The sequence below is a fragment of the Schistocerca serialis genome, chromosome 5 (genome assembly GCF_023864345.2).
Source record: "Schistocerca serialis cubense isolate TAMUIC-IGC-003099 chromosome 5, iqSchSeri2.2, whole genome shotgun sequence".
Taxonomy (NCBI): Eukaryota; Metazoa; Arthropoda; class Insecta; order Orthoptera; family Acrididae; genus Schistocerca; species Schistocerca serialis.
This window is the reverse complement of record NC_064642.1, coordinates 119,204,882-119,225,816: the sequence shown is the minus strand read 5'-3', so window position 1 is coordinate 119,225,816 and position 20,935 is coordinate 119,204,882. Positions and strand designations below refer to the sequence as shown.

The window sequence follows — 20,935 nt, the reverse complement described above, 5'->3', positions numbered from 1 at the left end:
AACAAAGCATAGGTCTGGGTTCATTTCCATGTTCCATGCCACTGATCTAAAGGTTCCCCTATCTTTTGCACTGAAAATTAAGCTGAGATTATGGGAATCTGCCCAATTTAAAAGCTGTTCACTGTTTTGATCTGTTGTTCTATATTTCCAAGTTGTATGATGTCTATTAAAGTTGCCTGGATATATAGTTGGGTGTGGATGGCCATATGACATCCTTTGGGGCCATTGTATCTGCGGTGGCTTATATACGTTAACAACAGTTATATCAGCTATTTTGGCAGTTAATTGATGGATATCACTATCTGTGCTTGACTGTACTAGTTGGACGTTTTCGATGTTGTTCCGGACATAGGTCGTGACACCATATGATCAATAATAGGTTGCGCCAAGTAGTTCATATCCATGAATTTTACTCCTATAGTGTTGCTAGTTGTCGTTTTCTACATGAGTTTCCTGGATCAAGGCCATGGAAATATTTTCTTCTAGCAGGAACTTTGAGATATAGTCACCCTTGGCTCTGCTAATTCCATCAGCATTTAGTTGGCAGATACAGATTATTTTTCCAAGGTTCTTTGTCATTTGGGCCTGATAAAGACCTTGACTTCCTGGTCTTCTTGGATCCATGTATGTTAGCCAGGAGTTCAAAGATATAGTCTGGCTGCCAAAAATCGCTCTAGCTCATTTAGTGTTACCCAGGGTGCATGTGCAGTAATTCTACTGTGGACATGAGGTAGTTTATAACCCATTCCAAAGAAAGCACACGCTGACAGGAGTGAATATTATCAAACTATCAGTCTAGTACATCATGTTATTTATGGATGAATGGAAAAACTAGCAGAAACCGGCCCAAGGAAAGATCAGTTTTGATTACAGTGAAATTTAGGGACACATTAAGCAGTACTAAACTTATGACTTATCTTAGAAGATAGGTTAAGGAAAGGTAAACATATGTTTATATTTGTTGTAGATTTGAAGAAGGCTTTTGACATTGTTGACTGGGATACACACTCTGAATTCTGAAGGTAATGAGGGTAAAATACAGGGAGCAATAGGTTATTTACAACTTGCACAGAAACCAGACAAAACTTGTAAGAGCCAAAGGACACACATTGGAAGCATTGGTTGAGAAAGGAATTGGGAAGGGTTGTAGCCTACCCTCAATTCTATTCAGTATGCACATTGAGTAAGCAGTAAAGGAAACCAAAGACAAATGTGGAGAGGGAATTTAGTTCAGGGAGAAGAAGTAAAAACTTTTGCCAATGACATTGTAATTCTGTCAGAGACAGAAAAGGACTTGGAAGAGCAGATGAATGGAATGGACATTGCCTTGAAAAGAGGATATAAGATCAACATCACCAAAAACAAACCAAGCAAAATGAAATGTGGTCAAATTAAGTCAGGCGAAGCTGAGAGAATTAACTTAGGAAATGAGATACTGAAAGTAGACAATGAGTTTTGTACTTGGGTGGTAAAATTACCAATGATGGCCAAAGCAGAGATATAGATATAAGTGTTAGGAAGTCATTTCTGAAGGTAGTCTGGAGTGTAGACTTGAATAGAAGTGAGATATGGATGATAACCAGTTCAGAGAAGAAGAGAACAGAAGCTTTTCAAATGTGATGCTAAAAAAGAATGCTGAAGAGTAGATGGGAAGATCATGTAAGCAATGGGGATGTACTAAATAGAGTAGGGAAGAAAAGAAATTTGTGTCATAACATGACAGAATGAAGAGATCAGTTGATAGAACACATTCTAAGACATCAAGGGATCACCAGTTCAGTATTGGATGGAAGTGTGGGGATAAACATTGTATAGGGAGACAAAGAGATGAATGTAGTAAGCAGGTTCAAAAGGATGCAGGTTACAGTAGTTATTCAGAGATGATGGGCTTGCACAGGACAGAATAGCATGAAGAGCTGCTTTAAACCAGTCTTGAGACTGAAGATCATGTGAGGCTATGGTACTATCACATGGCAAGGTATTTGACGTCAGTTACCTTATTTTATGGACTATAAGACCATACAGACTACAAGACACCCCTTAAAAATTGAGCAGTTTTTATAAAAAATAACATTTTTACCATTTTTATTATTTGATTACAAAGCCAGAAAAAAACGTAGTTTATAAAACCAGACTCACCTTCAAAATCCCAAAACCGAACTGGCTTTTAAAACCCCTGAAAATCATCTAAACTATCTTCTTCTTCTTCTTCTTCTTCTTCCTCTTCCTCTTCCTCCTCATCCTCCTTTTCATCATCATTGTTGTCCTGTTCACATTTAAGATGGTCTTCACTGCTATCAAGAGAACAATTTATGCCACACTTCTTGAAAGATTTAACAATAATGTTTTCTCTCACTGTAGGCCACGTCTGTTTTATCCACTGACACACTTGTTTGATTGAAGGTTGTTTTAAAGCTGCCTTTGGTATGAATTTTGTGCTGGATTTCATCCATAATCCATTTGCTCCATTCCTCTCTCATATACAATTTAAATGGCTTATTTATTGAGACATCAGTAGGTTGCAATTGTGAAGTAAGTCCTCTCAGGGTAATTGCAATCTCTGTATTTCCCTGTCTCAATTTCTCTTTAACAGAATTTTTCAAATGCTTGCTAAACTGATCTAGCACAAAAAGAAAACTCTTCTTCAATAAAGCACCTTTCCTTCTCTCTCACACACTGTTAATCCATAATTTCATACCAACCTTGTCCATCCAACCCTTTTCATGTACGTATACACCACCATCTGGTGGTATTCAAGAAGGTTTCGGCGTTGTTTTGTGCTTGAAAATAATCATTGGATTAAGTTTAATACCATCAGCACAACATGAAACAACAACAGCGTAGTGCATTTTTTTATGTCCATATGTTTTTATAGTTACAGTTTTAGCACCGTTCATGGCAACAGTTCTGTTACTCAGCACATCAAATGTCTTAGGAATTTCATCCATATTCACTATTTGGCTTAATTCCACACTGGTTTTCTTTCAATGTAGAATAATGAAGCAATGGGAAGATAATATTTCATCTTTGTACTCTTGTGGCATTTTCTGAGATATTTTCATTTTGGCTCACTTGTTAAGTCTGTGATGTTTCATAAATCTGTAGCACCAACTAATTCCACCCTAAAGTCTGTTAAGTTCCACTGTAGCACTAGTTTATGAGAGTGTCTTTGAATCGTTTTTGTGTTAATTTCAGTGCCATTTTGATGTTGTCCTAGTGTATTTGAATCATTTTTGTGTTAATTCCAGTGCCATTTTGATGTTGTCCTTGAATCCATTTCAGTACATCTTCTTGTAGTTGTTGCCATTTTGCATTCAGTTGTCTATTTGCATATTCAATCTTCCTCTAGACTGTCAATTAGGAATGGCTTTTTCTGTTGTTTGGTGGAACGAAATGCCACTCAGATGCTCTGTTTCCAGGTTCTTCTGCTTATGCTGTTACTTTCAATTTGTAGCCTAATCATATTGTAATATATCCTAACTTATTAAAAATGTATGTGATGAATAAAGGCAAAAAAATTTGCACTTTAATTTCTGTAAACTTGATGAAAAATACAAAAGGAAAATATTATTATGCCTTAAAGCTTTGCTTTGAAAGTTCTTTAAGTTTCATATGAGGTTCTTGTAAGTTTTTTTATGCAACACTGTTAAGAGAACGATGTACATATCATGTAATAGTACATACAGTTAAAATCTAAAGTCTGACAATAATGACTATTTGCTTAAAGTGTGAAGACAACTATTCCCTTAAACAGAAGATTAAATAGTAGAACATGAGTTATCTTATTTTCAGGGGAAATTTGTTTCCTGCATGTATGGCTGCTGAAGACCTAGAAAACATTTATAAGTAGCTGAAAATAGTAAAAGAAAATGAGCTGCATCATTGTTTAACATATGCTGCTGGCCACATCCTGGTGTACCTGAAATAATTTAAAATTCTGATGACATGTGCTTATATTGCTAGCACATTTTACTTCTCTTGATTAATGAAGCCAGTTTTTAGCCAATATGTGGGCACCACACCCAGCTTTAGGTGAATTTAGAGAATGTTGCAGCAGTAGCATTCAACAATTAATGTATATATATCTGCTATACTGAAAATGGCAATTACTTGGAGGAAAGGTGCTTTAAACACATGTGAACATTAAATAAAATCAGTTATTTTATGTTAATGAACAATAATTATATTCTGAGGTAACAACAGAAATTATCGCATCACAGGCCTTTCCATCCCCATGTTAAAATATTAGCATAAAAGTTTGTATCTTATTCTTCCAAGGACTCAAACAGAAGTAAGTTTTAATACTATCACAGTCTTTACACAATTAGTGGTAACAATGAACATTATCAATAAAATTTTTCTCAGTTTTTGACTGCATTTCCTGCTTTCTATCAGGGAAGCAGGAAAACAATGCCATGTCACAACTGCTACCTGGTTTTCATTTGCTGATTTCCACCAATCACAAGCAGTAATGCAAACACTAATTAAAACAACATGAAAATAAATAATAAAATCAGTAAAGAACTTCTAACATCTCTCTACTTCATCCATAACAGTAGGTAACAGTCACATCTGCAGGTATATAAGAAATGAAGTTTTCTCATTCAGCAGTAAACAAAAACGCCCTGAAGAATGTCACTTGAAACAGTGACCGAAACATCAGCAGTTTCACAGATTGACAATGTGGTCACAAACCCAGAAAAATTTTATTGACTGTGACAATAGCCACAGAAGCTTACGTTTATAATGAACATTGTGTTTTCTTTGATTTTGTTGCACTGCAAATGTGACTGTTATCTCAGTTTATTGGATTTTGTGCTTTTGGCACTTTGTGACTTTTCACGTGAAAGAAAATATTTATTTAACACTTTTTCTATTTTCAGGCAACAATTCAATATGAATACCTCTTTTTTTCCCATTACTAAACTAGCTACTAACAAAAAATATTTTACTGTTGCTGATAACACAAATCACTTTCGAGTTCATTGACACTGTAGACTGCAGTGACACATTATAGTCTACACAGTGTTTTGGGTTAGTGATGGCGGGGTGAGAGGGAGATAGTGTTTGTTGCATCGGTGTTCCTCTGCTGCCAGTTGAATCCAGTGTTGCCAGATATAGAGAGGCTTCCTGCAGCATTGAAAATATGGCTATTTTTAAGACTGGAGATAGATGAACAAGGAATCATTGTAATATAACAGCCCAAGTATGTTAATATGGAGACCGCTGACAAGGGCATCAAATCCTGCAACAGTTTTTGAATCTAGAATCCAATAGCCAGCGCCAATGCTGAGTGAAGTTGCCATTTTCAGTGGCATCTTGATTACTCAAGCAATGTTGGATAGGAAAAGGAATATCAACAGTGAACAATGCAACTGATGATACTTTGTGTGTGCAGTATAGATATCAACAACAATGGCTAGTCAGACTGAGAATAGTGGTGTAATTAACAGAGAGGACAGTTTTGACCAGGACGGTGTTGCCATGGATCTCGTTAATGAATTCAAATCATGTAACAGAATTCAAAGTACAATTGTAGTAGAAAATGACAATTAAATGCTGAATCAATTGAAGTTGTGGTAGACAAGTCTGACTGGCACAGTAGAAAGGGAGGACACATTAATACAGTTCTTAGAAAAGAAATTCACAGATTTAAAATAAAAACGGGTTGATGATTAGGTGCAAAAATTGAAATAAAATGCTTGATGAGAATAAAAAAATTATATGATACTAAGCAGGACTTAAGTGCAGAGAATCAAAAAAATGTGAAGGGATTTGAATAAAAAACTTGAACATATGGGATTCTGGATATGGATCGTAATATACATAATAACCAGTTCCCAAGTTTTCTATATACACATATATTTTACCATAAATACTGATTGATACACATGAACACTGCATGAAGTACAAAGGCAGACTGAATGAAACATGGCAGCTCACCAGAGCAGTTTATGTTCCAAGGATTGTAATTTGTGTGGTCGATGTGATGTATCGATGCCACACACACACCCCCCCCCCCCTCCCCCCTGCAGTACAGAGTATGGCCTATAAGCCCCGAGTGGAGGGGGGAGGTGGGGGGAGTCATGTGGGTGTCAGCGTCAGCATGAACGGTGCAAGGCGGAAGGTGCATGACCGGAAGCTCCATCTCCGTTGGTTCCCATTCAGCATGCGAAGTGCGGCAGGCGGCCACCAGTCCAACTCATAATCCGAAAATCAGTGGGGGAATGATGCATTAGCCAACTCGGGAGTAGTAGTATGGGAGAGGAGGTGGCATGTGAGCATGCCTTCCCCACTCAGGAAGAAATGAAAGATCAAACACATGACGGGTTGCACTCTCGTGGGAGGGACAAGCTGTGCACTATCTTGACGTTGAGTTCCTCAGTGAGGGCCGGTTCTGTGCTGTCGGTGAGCAGTACAAGCACACGATTATCTAAAGGTACGTTTACACTGGGATACATGTATCGCGACATGTATGAGCGACATGTCAATTTGACATGTCGCGATACATCACCTCATACAAAAATTTACGGAACTTGTATGCGGACCCTCGAGCTCATACATGTCGCTTATACATTTTGTATATCGCTTTTTGGCCATATACGCGACATGTATGAGCGACATTTGAAGAACTCGCGCATGCGCAGTACTATCATTTCCTGTCGTCTTGTCGCCTGCTGCTTATTTTGACGATTAGCGCATGCGTAGTACCAGGCTCTTTGGCGGCTGTTTGAGTTTTGGAGGTGCCGACTATCGTTTCGACGTTAATGTATCTGCATAGAACATCAAAAAGTGCCATATGCAACATTATTCTTGGTGTTTGCGGGGCTATTGTGCAAGTTTTATTCCAAGAAGTGAAGGTAAAAGTTTTATATATATCAGAGTATGTAACACATTCTATAATTTTTTCATGCATCTGGCATGTATATCAATTTTTTGCTATTATTCCGACGGCCTCGCGTGATAATGTTGACAACGGATGCCTACAATCGTGTGTGAGACGTTGGCATTAGCAATCGCGCGACAATGCAAATGTTTTGTAATGAAATCTTCGTTTCAAGAGGAATCCCCAGTGGCCAAAAAACGGAGTGTTACTGCCAACTGATCCTCTGGTGGAATCGCTTCCCGAAAGTTGGTGTTGGTTTTGGACACAAGAGGAGCCACAAGTGATAACAAACCATGGAAAACCTCCATACTCATCCTAACATAATTTCTAAAATATGCGCCATCCTTTAGCGTTAATTCGCGAGAAACTCTCTCCGCCTTTTCTTCCTATCATCTTCCAAAAGAGCAAGTGTACCAGCACATAAAAATGTGAAATCTTCCAAATCGTCGTCGAAAGCTATCGCACAGTGATACATATCAACCAGTGTAAACGCACGCTCATACATGTATGAGGTTGATACTTGTCAACTCATACAAGTCGCGATACATGTCGCAAAGTCGCATATACATGTATCTCATACATGTGCCGATACAAATGGCAGTGTAAACGCACCTTAACACCATCATCGACACGTTGTCAACGCGGTCAGGTGGTACATTGCAGCACAAAACGGAGGACGGGTGTCTGTGTCTCTAGTACCAGAAATGTCTTCAAAACCTGTGAATGGGGATGACAATGACATGTCTGAGGAACACACAAACTGCGGTGGTGAATTGTTGGACAGAGAAAACCCAACGTAGGTTGAACAGACTCGTTAGCGGGTCTGTCAAAAGAACATGTGCTGAGGCGTCCAACTGGGATGGCAGAGGGGTGTCGGAATCTACAAAGGCAGGCTTGAGTCTGAGTAAAGAAACAGTTTGCGGGCGATCTTTTATCACAATGTTGAACGTCATCTCAACCCTCCAGAGTACTTCGAAGGGACCGAGGTAAAGAGGCTGTAAGGGTTGTCTGACAGAGTCATTCCTGAGCATGACCTAAGAGCAAGAGCTGAGTGCAGTTAGCTTGTAAGTGTCAGGTGGGGAGTGGCTGACAGTTGGGTGTGGCTGGGTGCTTCTAAAGTGTGCACGCATCCTTCCGATAAAGCCTGGGAAGGAGGGAGAATCCCCGGGATCTTGGAGGATAATTAGTTCACCAGGTAAAACCGGGTTTTAGCCGAAAATGAATTCGGAAATCGTCCCATGTAAATGTGATTTAAATGTAGGCCCAGCAACACCCAAGGAAATGCCACAGACCAGAGACAATGATGGCACCTGAGTACAGTTTTAAGGCTGGGGTGCCATCGTTCCACCAACCCATTGCTTTGTGGGTGGTAGGCTGTTGTATGGATCTTTTTAATACCGAAAAGATTACAGAGAATTGTAAAAAGTGCAGATTCGAACTGTCAACCCTGGTCAGTTCTGATGGTGGACAGACAGCCAAACCTAATGATCCAAGAAGAAATGAATCCCTTGGCCACAGTTTCTGCTGTGATGTTGAGTAAGGAGACGGCTTCCACACAACGAGACATTCGGTCTATTGTGGACAGGATATACCTGTGGCCCTCCAACAGAGGCAGGGGACTGATAAGGTCGATATGTACATGATGGAAACGTCCCTTAGGGACGTCAAACTTGCCAAGTGGTGGAGAGGTGTGACGTCCTATTTTGTTTCGTTGACAGCAAATGCAGCTGTGTACCCATGTGTGAGCGGGAGCAAAGGCCGCAAAATGCCTGTAGAAGAGCCGCACCACACTTCATCCAAAATGCCAGGGAACTTAGCCTTGGCAAACACAAGCGAAGACCGGGTCCGTGAGCAGACCCTGAGTGTCCTCATCCCAAGCCTGTAGAGAAGCAAGTTAGGATAAATCAACGATACTTGAAATGGCATTGATCCGCGAGAGGAAATCAGTGGGGATGTTTTCCATGCCTTTGATGTAGTGTACATCTGTAATAAATTGAGAGACCAGGTCAAAGTGGTGGAAACATCGGGGGAGGGGGGGGGGGGGCAGGATCCTCTAACGGTTGCAGAAGGCGTCTGCCAGCACGGTTTGTGATCAGTAAGAATGAAGAAAGGACGGCCCTCGATGTCAGTGCAGAAATGTTTGATGGCCTCGTAGTGCACCGACAGAAGCTCTCTATCAAAAGCGGAATATTTCTTCTGTGCTGTAGACAGTTTTTTGGAGAAGAAATGAAGTGCTGAAACTGTGTCGCCTTTGCTCTGTTGTAATACTGCCCCGACCGTGATGTCGCTGGCGTCCGTAGTGATGAACAAATCGGCAGACGGATCAGTGTGGGCGAATACGACTGCACGAGCTAAAGCTGTTTTAAGAGCCCTGAAAGCATCTAGCATGGGTTCAGTCCAATGGACTGGTTTAACACCCAAAGTTTGTTTGCCGGAGGGCGAGTCCGTCAGTGGGGCCAGCATGGTGGTAGCAGAAGGTAGATGATGGCGGTAGTAATTTATAGTACCTAGGAAACGTCTGAGTTCTTTGTACGTAGCTGTGGGTGGCAATGATGTGATAGCCTGCACGTGGGATTTAGGAGGCTGTATTCCATCTGTGGAGACAGTGTAACCCAGAAACGTCACGAAAGACTGACGTAATTGAAATTTTTTTTTGTTGACCTCAACACCGTTGGATGCCAAAGTGTGGAGGACCTGGGATAAATGATCTTCGTGGTCTTCAGTCGATTTGCTGAAAATGAGTATGTCATCTAGGTGTATGAAGCAGAACTCAAATCGTCATAAGATTTGAGTCAATGAAACATTGCCAAATTTGTGCCGCATTCTTTAAACCGAATGGACTGAAGTTTTACTGGAACAAACCGAGCAGCGTGATGATCACAGTCTTTGGAATGTCTTCCAGCACTAGGGGAATCTGGTGACAAGTACGTTTGCAGTCAATCACACTGAAGATTGTGGCACCCGATAACATATGAGTGAAATTGTTTATGTTTGGCATGGGGTAGTTGTCCATGACAGTGCGAGCTTTTAAAAGTCTGTAATCACCACAATTCGAAAAGGACCGTCATGTTTGGTGACAAGGTGAATTGGTGAAGACCAGTTGCTGTCCAATGGCTGTAGGATGCCTGCCTCCAGAAGTTCGTTAATTTGCTGCCAGCTGCACGCAACTTAATGGGGTTGAGGCGTCTAACCTTGTGTCTAATAGGAGGGCCAGCAGTGATAATTATCATGTATGTCGTTCCATCAGTGACGGAAGAGACTGAGAACTGCTCACGAGGCTGAGTAACGTTCTGACGTGGAGTTTTGGGATGACTGGTGGGCGATGAGGCTTAGAAGTTAGTGTGAGTGGGAAAAGGCAGCACGAAAGTCACATGCCTATTACATGAGTGCGGTGTGCACTTGTTTGTAGAGGTCAGCAGCGTCCGCAGCACGGAGCGGAGTGGGGCGTGCAGCAACTGTCTGTTGTTAACTTTGCCTTGGGCAACCAGCGCAGGCAAGAGAGGCACTGGCGTAGTGCAAGGGACAGCAATGGCCATCAAGTTGCTTGGCCGGCATGCAGGAGAGGGGGAACGTTTATCAACAAGCGGAGCGGCTGCCTGTGTAGTGGGTGTGGTCATGCTGCACAAGCGACTGTTATTAGAGACACTGTTTGAAACATGAGGCACTGCGCATAGTGAGCAGTTGGGCGGTGCGGAGGTCACTGAACACGAATCATCACACGCAGTGAATGTTTTTGAACTAACCTGATGAGTGTTCGAACTGATGCTTGGCGATGGAGTTCGATCCAGTGACAGAACTGCAGATTGCAGTTTCAACAGCAAGGTGCGGACCGCAGTGAGCTCATTGTAAGTGTGAGCAATGCATTGTTTCAGCATTTTTTTCTCCCGGCGGAGGTGCATCACTGAGTCATATTCTGAAAGTAGTTGAATGACGCAGGTCACAATCTTGCCCACGAGGGCGGAACACTCTCAAACTAAATCCCATGTTGTGGCAGAAACGGAACAAGGAGAATAGGTGCTGGAGCATGGTATCTGAGTGTTAGACAGGTGGTGTAACACTGAACACTGGACTACATTTGGGGAGAGCTTGTAATGGGACAAAAAATCTGTAACAAGATGTCGGTGATGTAGAAGATCCAAGGGAAACGCAGAGAAGGGGATTGGTGCACCATCACTTTCACAGAACCTACAGTTTGTAACATTGATGCATTGACAGCTTGTAGGAGAGACTTCATCGGCGAAAAGTTGGTAGGAGCCAACGATTGAGGTATGATAGACACATCAGTGCCAGTGTCAAATAGGTAGACAAACTGCGATGAAATGTCTATCACGTATAAACAACTGCTCGGCCAAGAGGAAAAGTGGACAGAGTGCAATGTGACAGGACGCCTGTGAAGTTCCCTGCAGGACTCAGCATCTCTTGGTTCCTGAGGTCAGCCTTTGGGTGTTGGCAAGGTAATTTGCACTTCTAGGCCTCAGCCCCAAAAATCTTGTGGTAGCAACAGTAGGGATGAGCCAGATGTGGCGGTGGCGGTGACTGTGATAACAGGGGAGGCTTGTCCTCGTTGATTTGTTCTGGGATGTAAACCAGTATATATGGATTGTGGGCGATTCTTGAATGTTTGGAAAGAGGAGAAAGCAAACGAGTACTGCCTGGCGGCGTAGAAAGTGTGGAAGTGGAACGGGCCCTGCCCTGCCTGCAGACAGCCGGTAAACAGAAGGTGTAGTGTCACACAGCGATGGTGGATGAGCTGGGTGTATCTGGTGTAGGAGCGCATACAGCTGATCTGTGATGCACAGGAGAGACCCGATAGACTCAAAAGAGTGCTGCAGTAGGTGTATCTGTAGGTCGGTAGGTAACTTGGCAGACCATACCACCCACAGGGTGACGTCTGGCATTGTGTGTTCACTCACAAGTAACCTGAGGCGGCGCCAAAGATGTGATGGAGTGCGGTCTCCCAGGTGCTCCTTGTACAGAATCTTGATTATCAATTCCTTTTGCGAGCAGGCAAGTCAGTCCAATATCGTTTTTTTTTTTTGGTGAACTCATATTTCGGTGGCAGTGGAGGCGAAAGTAGGAGGTGACAAATTAAATCTGAGTGGTCGTGAGGGTGTGTGACCAAACATAGGAACTTGGAGTTGTCATCAGTCACTTGATGCAACTCAAAGAGGTGCTCCACCAATGCAAACCATGAAACTGGGTTGTACTCGTATAGGGTAGGTAGCTTGGGTATGAGGCCTGGAGGTGCAGACTAAGATGGTTTCAGCGTGTCTTGAAAGACCTGTGGTCCTGCTACACAAGAGTTCATGCTGGGATCCAGCATCACCAGAACGGAAATGTTACTGGCACATACGTTCAGAACAACAGCTGGTTGTAATGTCTCTGAAGACACCCGAGAACAAGATGCGGCAGGCACGGTCAGTACCGTGGAAGCGAACAGGTGAACCGCGCGTAATGAGGGCCCATAAACTGGACCGGAAATTGCAGAAATAGCACTGACATTGGCCAACTTGAAAATGACGCGGAAGTTCGGTGCGGCAGACGCAGACAGTACTGCGGAAGGAGTGAGTGGTTGTATGGTAGGAATCGAGACCCCCCCGTGGGTGAGGGGGGGATGGGGGGGCAGCCTGGAGCTTAAACTGCAACAACAAGAGTTTTCCATGCACACTGGCCATGCACTCTTTGTGGTAGGACCATAAAACAATAGTGAAACCTGTTGGTGGTCGCACTGTCACACTACAACGTTGCTGGGTGAAGAGGCTATGTTGAGTGCACTTGTACCCAAGTGGTCGCGAAATGGGGCCGCCAATCTGGTGGTTTGTTCTGGCGAACTGGATGCATAAAATCATCTGTTACTGATTTGTGAGGAAGGCGAGGCTGGTAATAGTTGACTGCACGTGCATTTTGCACAAATGGCAGAGTTGCACATGACACTACTGTAACTGATGTCCTGTCGCATAGAGGATCAAGCACATGTGCAAATTTCAGTCTCTTTGAACTTCGTACGAGCGATCGATCGTCACACTATTTAGTAGATCATCCACTTCACTTTTCACTTGGTGTTGTGCATAATTCGGTGAAACAAAACTTGAGTCCATTGTTTGAGGTAACTTTGTAACACTCGGTCGTTGTGGAGTTGGTGAAGTAGAGGTTATCCTCGTCGAAGATCATAGATCATTGTCCGTTAGCTGCAAAATAACCGACGGCAGAGGGTTAAGTTGGCCTGGTTGTAAGAGCTGGGCCTCTAAATCTTCATAAAGAATGTTTGGTGATGTAGCCACGGCATCATATGTGAAACCTGTTGATTCTATACGACCAGCGCAGAAGTCATGGAAGACGTAGAACTTCTTGTCTGGGGTCACCAATATGGGATTCTGGATACGGATCATAATATATGTAATAAACATTTCCCGAGTTTTCTATGTACACATGTATTTTACCATAAAGACTGATACACATGAACACCGCATGAGGTATAAAGACAGTGAATTAAACATGGCGGCTCGTCAGAGCAGTTAATGTTCAAAGATTGTAAATTCTGTGGTCGATGTGACCTATCGATGCCACAAACATACTCATATATTGGATAAAGTGTGGGATCAAAAGGTAGTAGATGTTCATAATGAATTGCAAGAATCATTCGTAGATTTGAAACACAAGATTGCAGGACTGAAGAAAACCAAACATTCTAATAATGTTCAAGAGAGTAAACAACAAGACAAAGCTAAATAATCCAGAGTGGTTGAAGTTCATTCTTGAGTAATCTTACAACAACTAGAAATTCACCAGTCTCAAGAACTGAGTGCAGTAAGTCATGGTGGCATTGTTGACATACAAAGGTCATCTGTTGTGTGTAAGACTAGTTGTTTTTTGATGTATGATGACATTTTACAGAGTTTGAAATTAACTCTAATGAAGTGTATCAATTTATGTAGGCCAAATATAATTGCAATGCTGACAATAATTGAAAGTTGACTTCAATATCTGAGTAACACAGATAATATTGGTTTCTGTACACAGCAAATGTGCATTGGGAACTACACAGTGCATAAGTTCACCATGGAAGATGTTCTGACATCAGTACAGTTCAAAATGACATGCCCAAGTGAACAATTGCCCAAGGATTGGAAAAACTATCTACATAATGTATTAAACCAGGGCAAATATGCAAAGAATTGCAATTGGAACTTATTGGAGATCAGAAGAAGAATTTAAAGTGAAACGGTAGATCAAAAAACACCATGAGAAGAATAAAAAGAAGAGATTAGTACACTCATTTTGTGGAGAAGAAATAAAGATAAGCAAAATGAGTGGAAAGGGAAGAGGGAAAAATTACATGTTTACTTCTGAGTGATAACAAGTGTCATGACTTTCAAAATTTGACTGTTGTAGCATTTTGTTAACGTTTTTATGGATGAGTGTGTGTATTTGAAGTTAATTTGTTCCACTCTTTTTTTAAACAAATTTTTGCGTGTGGCTGTCAATTTTATGATGCAATGGCACAAGTTTTATTTTGAAGTGATTCTGCTGCATGTTTTCTCTCTGTGTTCACGAGGTACTGGCTGGTGGTTCTACATCATCATTATGCCAGCCCATGCAACCAAGTGACTCGTGGGAGGTGACAAATGTCACAGCATGTGATGTCAGCAGTTTTAGAGTTTTCCGAGGAGTGGTGCACCAAGATGCACAGCCCATTGTGATGACCACCACTGGGAGAGCTTGCTGAGCAGTTGTTCCATCTTCCCTTCACAAGCAGCCTGGTGGGCATTTCCTCATAAATACAATCACTTGCATTGGAGCAGCAGTGGGAATCTTTGAATCTATGTAGCATATTTATAGTGCCAATGATGTTTACAAAAAGCAGAGTATCTGCAAATGCAGTGGAAGTGTTGTAGAAATGTGCAACACAAAATGTGGATATTTGGATATGCCAAATGTTGAGGTATTTATATACTGATGTAATTGGACCTGTGCACTTCATGCCAGTAATGTTATGTTGTATACTTCTATTCTTCTGTTTTCTATCTATTTATTATATTAATTATTAACTTTAGTGTTTTTGATTGGAATGATTTATCTTTTTATGCATAACTGCATTTTCTTGTTTATACAATTATGTCAATTTGGTACTGTCATAAGATTTTGACAGATATTAAAGTTTATTCTACTTCAAACAAAGCTAGTTAATTTTAATGACGTTTCTTAAATGACTAGTGGGCAAATAATAGTGAGATGTGCTGATAAATTCTTCTGTGAGAAAACACTTTAATTACAATTAGTTAATATATCATTGTAATTGCATAGGCTTCTGCAACAAGAGTCAGTCAACACAAAAGTTCTCTGTGTATGGTATCACATCATATTGTATAAAACTGCTGCTGGAAAAAACCAACATTTCAGCCACGGTTGCTGCACCCTTTATACGATATGATGTGGTACCATACCCAGAAAACATTTATGTCAAAATATCATATGTTTACATGCATTTGCCATAGAGTCACTAATTATTTCTCTTACTAACTAAAATATACATTCTTAATTAAAAATGTGCACTTCAAGTGTGCCTGTCAACTGAGTAGCAATTACAGCTGTTTGTCACAGACACTTACGGTGAATAATTTCATTTCTATCTTTCTTTACCAACATTTTCATGATATACATCTACATGGGCATAGTGTGGCAAATCTATTTAACAAGTACTTTATATCTGTTACTGATAAAATGGGATTGCCAGGATCAGTAAATAATGCCCTTGAATATCTGAAACTAGCCTTTACAAATAGCTTCAAGTACATGAATATGTCACTCACTTCACCAAAAGAAATAACTTCCAATGTCTGCTTGTGTCTGTGTATGTGTGGATGGCTATGTGTGTGTGTGCGAGTGTATACCTGTCCTTTTTTCCCCCTATGGTAAGTCTTTCCGCTCCCGGGATTGGAATGACTCCTTACCCTCTCCCTTAAAACCCCCATCCTTTCGTCTTTCCCTCTCCTTCCCTCTTTCCTGACGAAGGAACCGTTGGTTGCGAAAGCTTGAATTTTGTGTGTATGTTTCTGTTTGTTTGTGTATCTATCGACCTGCCAGCACTTTCGTTTGGTAAGTCACATCATCTTTGTTTTTAGATATATTTTTCCCATGTGGAATGTTTCCCTCTATTATATTCATATTTCCATAGGCAGCTAGACTGCACTCGCATCACTGCACTGCATTCAAATGTTATTGTGAAATAACATTTCCTTGTATACTGGATATAGTGACGTAATCTTTGCAGTAGTTATTCATTAATATTATGCCAATGAGGATCAGTATAAGGGAGGATCAGGACAAAGTTCAATTGAGCATTATTCCTAGAAATTTAGGATATGGGTTCTGGCATAAGTTGATTCCTTCAGAGTATATTCTCAGCTGAATGTGCACCTGTCTGTTATTTAGATGAAAAGCTAAGCCTTCTGTTTTAATTTGGCTTAAGTTCCATTTTCTAACCTGTTCATTCACTTTTTGGAGGTCTTGAGTGAGTGTGTCCTCTGCATGGGCTGTTCGTGCTGTGTATGGCTGTGGCTATATCATCCACAGACATGAACTTTCAGCACATTGGGATAGGGACATATGATGTGTAGATGTTGCACAGAAGTGGGGCCATAACAGAGCCATGAGGAAGGCTTTTTCTTCTGTTTAAACTACTTGAAAGATTCTATCACTTAGTTTTCCAGTCATAAGCTGGAGGAAATCTTCCCAGGGAACTTGGCTGTAGAGTTTTACCAATAGGCCCTCCTTCCTGACTGTGTCATAGACACAGATTAGATCAGTGAAGGTGACTACCATATTGAATTACTTCTAAAAACCATTTTCAATGCAAGTTGCCAGGGACCGTACTTGACCACAGCAATTTCTGGCAGATTCTCCTATTAGAGCAAAATCCAACAAGAAACTGCTCATCTTTTGTAGCAGAAAAAAATATTGCTCTCTACACCAAGTGAAAAGAGTACAAAGACCATGATAGTTATTGTTAAGTAAATACTCCACAGTAGCAAGGAAAGGAAGATTTCTTCCTTCCACAGAGGAAGGACAGAAACTTGGTAGACTCTCTGAGTCCCCACTCCACACTTCATTAAACTACACCTATAGGTGCACACCTCTTAAAGAGAAAAAATGATTGCTTGACCTCAATATTAATGTTAAGGTTCCTCATGAATCTTCACGTTATTCAACCCATCATAATGCACCCTAATAGGTACACCAGCAAACCAGAACATGGGGTCACTTGGTAAAGCATTTCATAGTTTTTGCATTCTGTCTGTATTTTCAGTAATTCTATTTTAAATTCAGTAATACTTATTGTTAGTATTGATGTGTCACATCCAATAATAATTCTAGTCTCTGTAAGTGTGTATATTACACAAATGTATGCCTGTGGGGGTGCCTTCCATTCCCCCCAGAAACAAGGTAGGTGACCAGTGCGGTTCACTGCCATAAAGTTACTAAATACGTCTTTTATTATTAAAAATAAAATATTATATGCACTTGTAGTAAATAATTTCACTTTTTGATACACATGGGCATCACCACAGGCAAGGGGGTAGGGATGGGGGGGGGGAGGGAATATCGTCCTCCCGTCCCCCCTCTCAAATATTTTTGGAAAAGCAATTTCAGTTCCTTGAGTTTTAGTTGACAAGGCCTGACACCACTGACCCAGGCTTAACTAATTACACATACTAAAAGCTTTTGAGCCGTAAGATTTAATGCTTTGCAGGATTTACTAAAGTGCCAGTAAATCAAATCCACTTATATTATTCATAAAGAGACAATTTTATCAGTTTTAATGAATTGTGTCAGTATGACTATGACTGATGAATAAGCACAAATCTGCTGGGTTTTGCTGTTAAGTTTGAAGGAGGAGTGGCCAAGAGGTAAATGGCTAACAGTTGAACACCATACAACAGCCACTTGCTGTCTGGTGGTGGTATAATAATAAAGTTATAATCAGTGCATGTGTCAAGATGAATTGCTATGAAGAGAGTTCAGTGCAATTCATCAATATTGTCTTTTTGTAAAAGGCAAAGGAATGATGGTAAGTAAATATTTAATACAAAATGTATTCCAACGCACTCAGTTTTACTATTACTGTGTAGCAGAAGATCTTGTTTAAAGGATTTATCAGTTGACTCTGAAAGTGATCTAAATATAGCCAATTATACACTTTAGATATTATTTTTCCTCGGCTCTTCTCTACAAGAAGATTTATTATAAACTAGCAATCCACTTGGTGTAGCTTTGCTCACGTTACTCAGTAAAAAAAAAAAAAAAAGAGAGAGAGAGAGAGAGCTACATAGTTTAAACTTTTGGAGGGTATTCTTGTAAAGTAATAGGTTTCCAGCATCCCCATATTCAAAAGCATAGGTCTGTACTTCAGACTATGAAACACACAGTTTTTTCTGGTGAATTGTTTTCACTTTCTTAAAGCAATTTTAAAATCAAAGTAATACAGTATTTAACAATATTTCGAAAGGGAATGTAGCCACTCACCATATAGCAGAGATGCTGAGTCGCAGATAGGCACAACAAAAAAGACTGTCACAAATAAAGGTTTTGGCCCATAAGGCCTTTGTCAAAATTAGATGACAGACACGCACTCAAGCAAATGCAGCTCACACACACGTGACTGCAGTCTCAGGCAACTGTAGCCACACTGCAAGCAGCAGCACCAATGGATGCAATGGATGATGGGAGTGGTGACTGGATGGGGGTAAGAAGGAGGCTAGAGCAGGGAGGGGAAGGGATAGTAGGGTAGGGACAGCAGACAGTGCAGTGCTGCTGGGGAGTGTGCAGAGGCGAGATGGAGAGAGGGTGGGAAGCTGTGTGCAGTCAGGAGGTTTGACAGAGGGTAGGGAAGAGGTGAGGAGGGGGGGTTAGCAGAAAAGGAGATAAGTAAAAAGACTGGGTGTGACAATGGAACGAGAGCTGTATAGGGCTGGAATGGGAACAGAGAGGTTTGATAGGTGAGGACAATGACTAATGAAGGTTGAGGTCAGGAGGGTTATGGGAATGTGGGATATATTGCAGGGAAGTCCACCCCTGGTAGCTGAGTGGTCAGCACAACAGGATGTCAATCCTTAGGGCCCGGGCTCAATTCCAAGCTGGGTCGAAGATTTTCTCCGCTCAGGGACTGCATGTTGTGTTGTCCTAATCATCATCATTTCATCCCCATCGACGCACGAGTCACCAAAGTGGCATCAAATCGAAAGAATTGTACCCAGCGGGCAGTCTACCTGACAGGAGGCCCTAGTCACATGACCATTTTTTTTTTTTTTTTTTTTTTTTTTTTTTTTTTTTTTTTTTTTTTTTTTTTTTTTTTTTTTTTTTACTGCAGGGAAAGTTCCCATCTGTGCAGTTAAAGAAAAGCTGGTGTTTGTGGGAAGGATGCATATGGCACAGGCTGTGAAGCAGTCATTGAAATGAAGGATGTCATGTTTGACAGCATGCTCAGCAGCCAGGTGATCCTGGTTTCTTGGCCACAGTTTGTCGATGACCATTCATGCGGACAGACAGTTTATTGGTTGTCATGCCCACATAGAATGCAGCACAGTGGTTGCAGCTTAGCTTGTAGATTGCATGCTTGGTTTTATAGGTAGCCCTGCCTTTGATGGTATAGGTGATGTTTGTGACCAGACTGGAGTAAGTGGTGGTGGGAGGATGTATAGGCCAGGTCTTGTGTCTAGGTCTACTACAGGGGTATGAGCCAGGAGGTAAGGGGTTGGGAGGAGGAGTTGTGTGGGGATGGACAAGTACATTATGTAGACTCTGTGGACAGCAGAATACCACTGTGGAAGGGATGGGAAGGATAGTGGGCAGAACATCTCTCATTTCAGGGCACAATGAGAGGTAGTCGAAACCATGGTGGTGAATATAATTCTTTGCTTCAGTCCTGGGTGGTACTGAGTTATGAGGGGAATGCTTTTCTATGGCCAGATGGTGGGACTTTCGGAAGTGGTGGGATACTGGAAAGCTAAAGCATGAGAGATTTCTTTTTGTACGAGGTTGGGAGGATAATTACAGTCTGTGAGGGCTTCAGTGAGACCCTCAGTATATTTTGAGAGGGACCGCTCATAACTGCAGTTGTGATGACCATGGGTGGCTAGGCTGTATGGAAGGGAATTCTTGGAATGGAATAGGTGGCAGCTGTCGAAGTGGAGGTATTGCTGGTAGTAAGTAGGTCTGATATGGATGGAGGTACTGATGTAGCCACCTTTAAGGTGGAGGTCAACATCTAAGAAGGTGGCTTGTTGGGTTGAGTAGGACCAGGTGAAGCAAACGGGGGAGAAGTTGTTGAGGTGGTTCTAGAAGAATGTGGATAGGATGTCCTCACCCTCAATCCAGATAGCAAAGATGTCATTAATGAATCTGAACCAGGTGAGGGGTTTAGGATTCTGGGTTTTTAGGAAGGATTCCTCTAGATAGCCCATGCATAAGTTGGCATATGATGGTGCCATGCGGGTGCCCATAGCTGCACCTCAGATTTGTTTGTAGGTAATGCCTTCAAAGGAGAAGTAATTGTGAGTGAATATATAGCTGGTCATGGGGACTAGGAAGGTGGTTGTTGGTCTGGAATCTGTCAGGCATTGGGAAAGGTAGTGTTCAATAATGGTAAGGCCATGAGCATTAGGGATGTTAGTGTAAAGGGAGGCTGCATCAATGGTGGTGAGCAGGGCACCATGTGGTAAAGGGACAGGAACTGTGGAGAGTCGGTGGAGGAAATGGTTGGTATCTTTTATATAGGAGGGTAGGTTCCACATAATAGGGTGAAGGTGTTGGTCTATGAGAGCAGAAATTCTCCCACTGGGGGCACAGTAACCGGCCACAATGGGGCATCCTGGGTGGTTGGGTTTCTGAAATTTAGGAAGCATGTAGAAGGTAGGAGTGCGGTGAGTGGTGGGGGTGAGTAAGAGGTGAACTTTCGGGAGAGGTTCTGGGATGAGCCTAAGGATTTGAGGAGAGACTAAAAATTCTGCTGGATTTCTAGAATGGGGTCTCTGTGGCAAGGTTTGTAGGTGG

At 41.6% G+C, this 20,935-nt stretch overlaps 1 protein-coding gene across 1 annotated transcript in view; it reads left to right on the top strand.

Annotated features, from left to right (window-relative positions):
- Window positions 1-14,612, top strand: part of LOC126481777 (uncharacterized) — a 173,231-nt gene extending 158,619 nt beyond the window's left edge. Inside the window, exon 9 of the mRNA XM_050105732.1 lies at window positions 14,442-14,612. Within this exon, the coding sequence (XP_049961689.1) occupies window positions 14,442-14,612 (171 nt within the window). The remainder of the gene's footprint in view (window positions 1-14,441) is intronic.
- The last annotated feature ends 6,323 nt before the right edge of the window (window positions 14,613-20,935 follow it).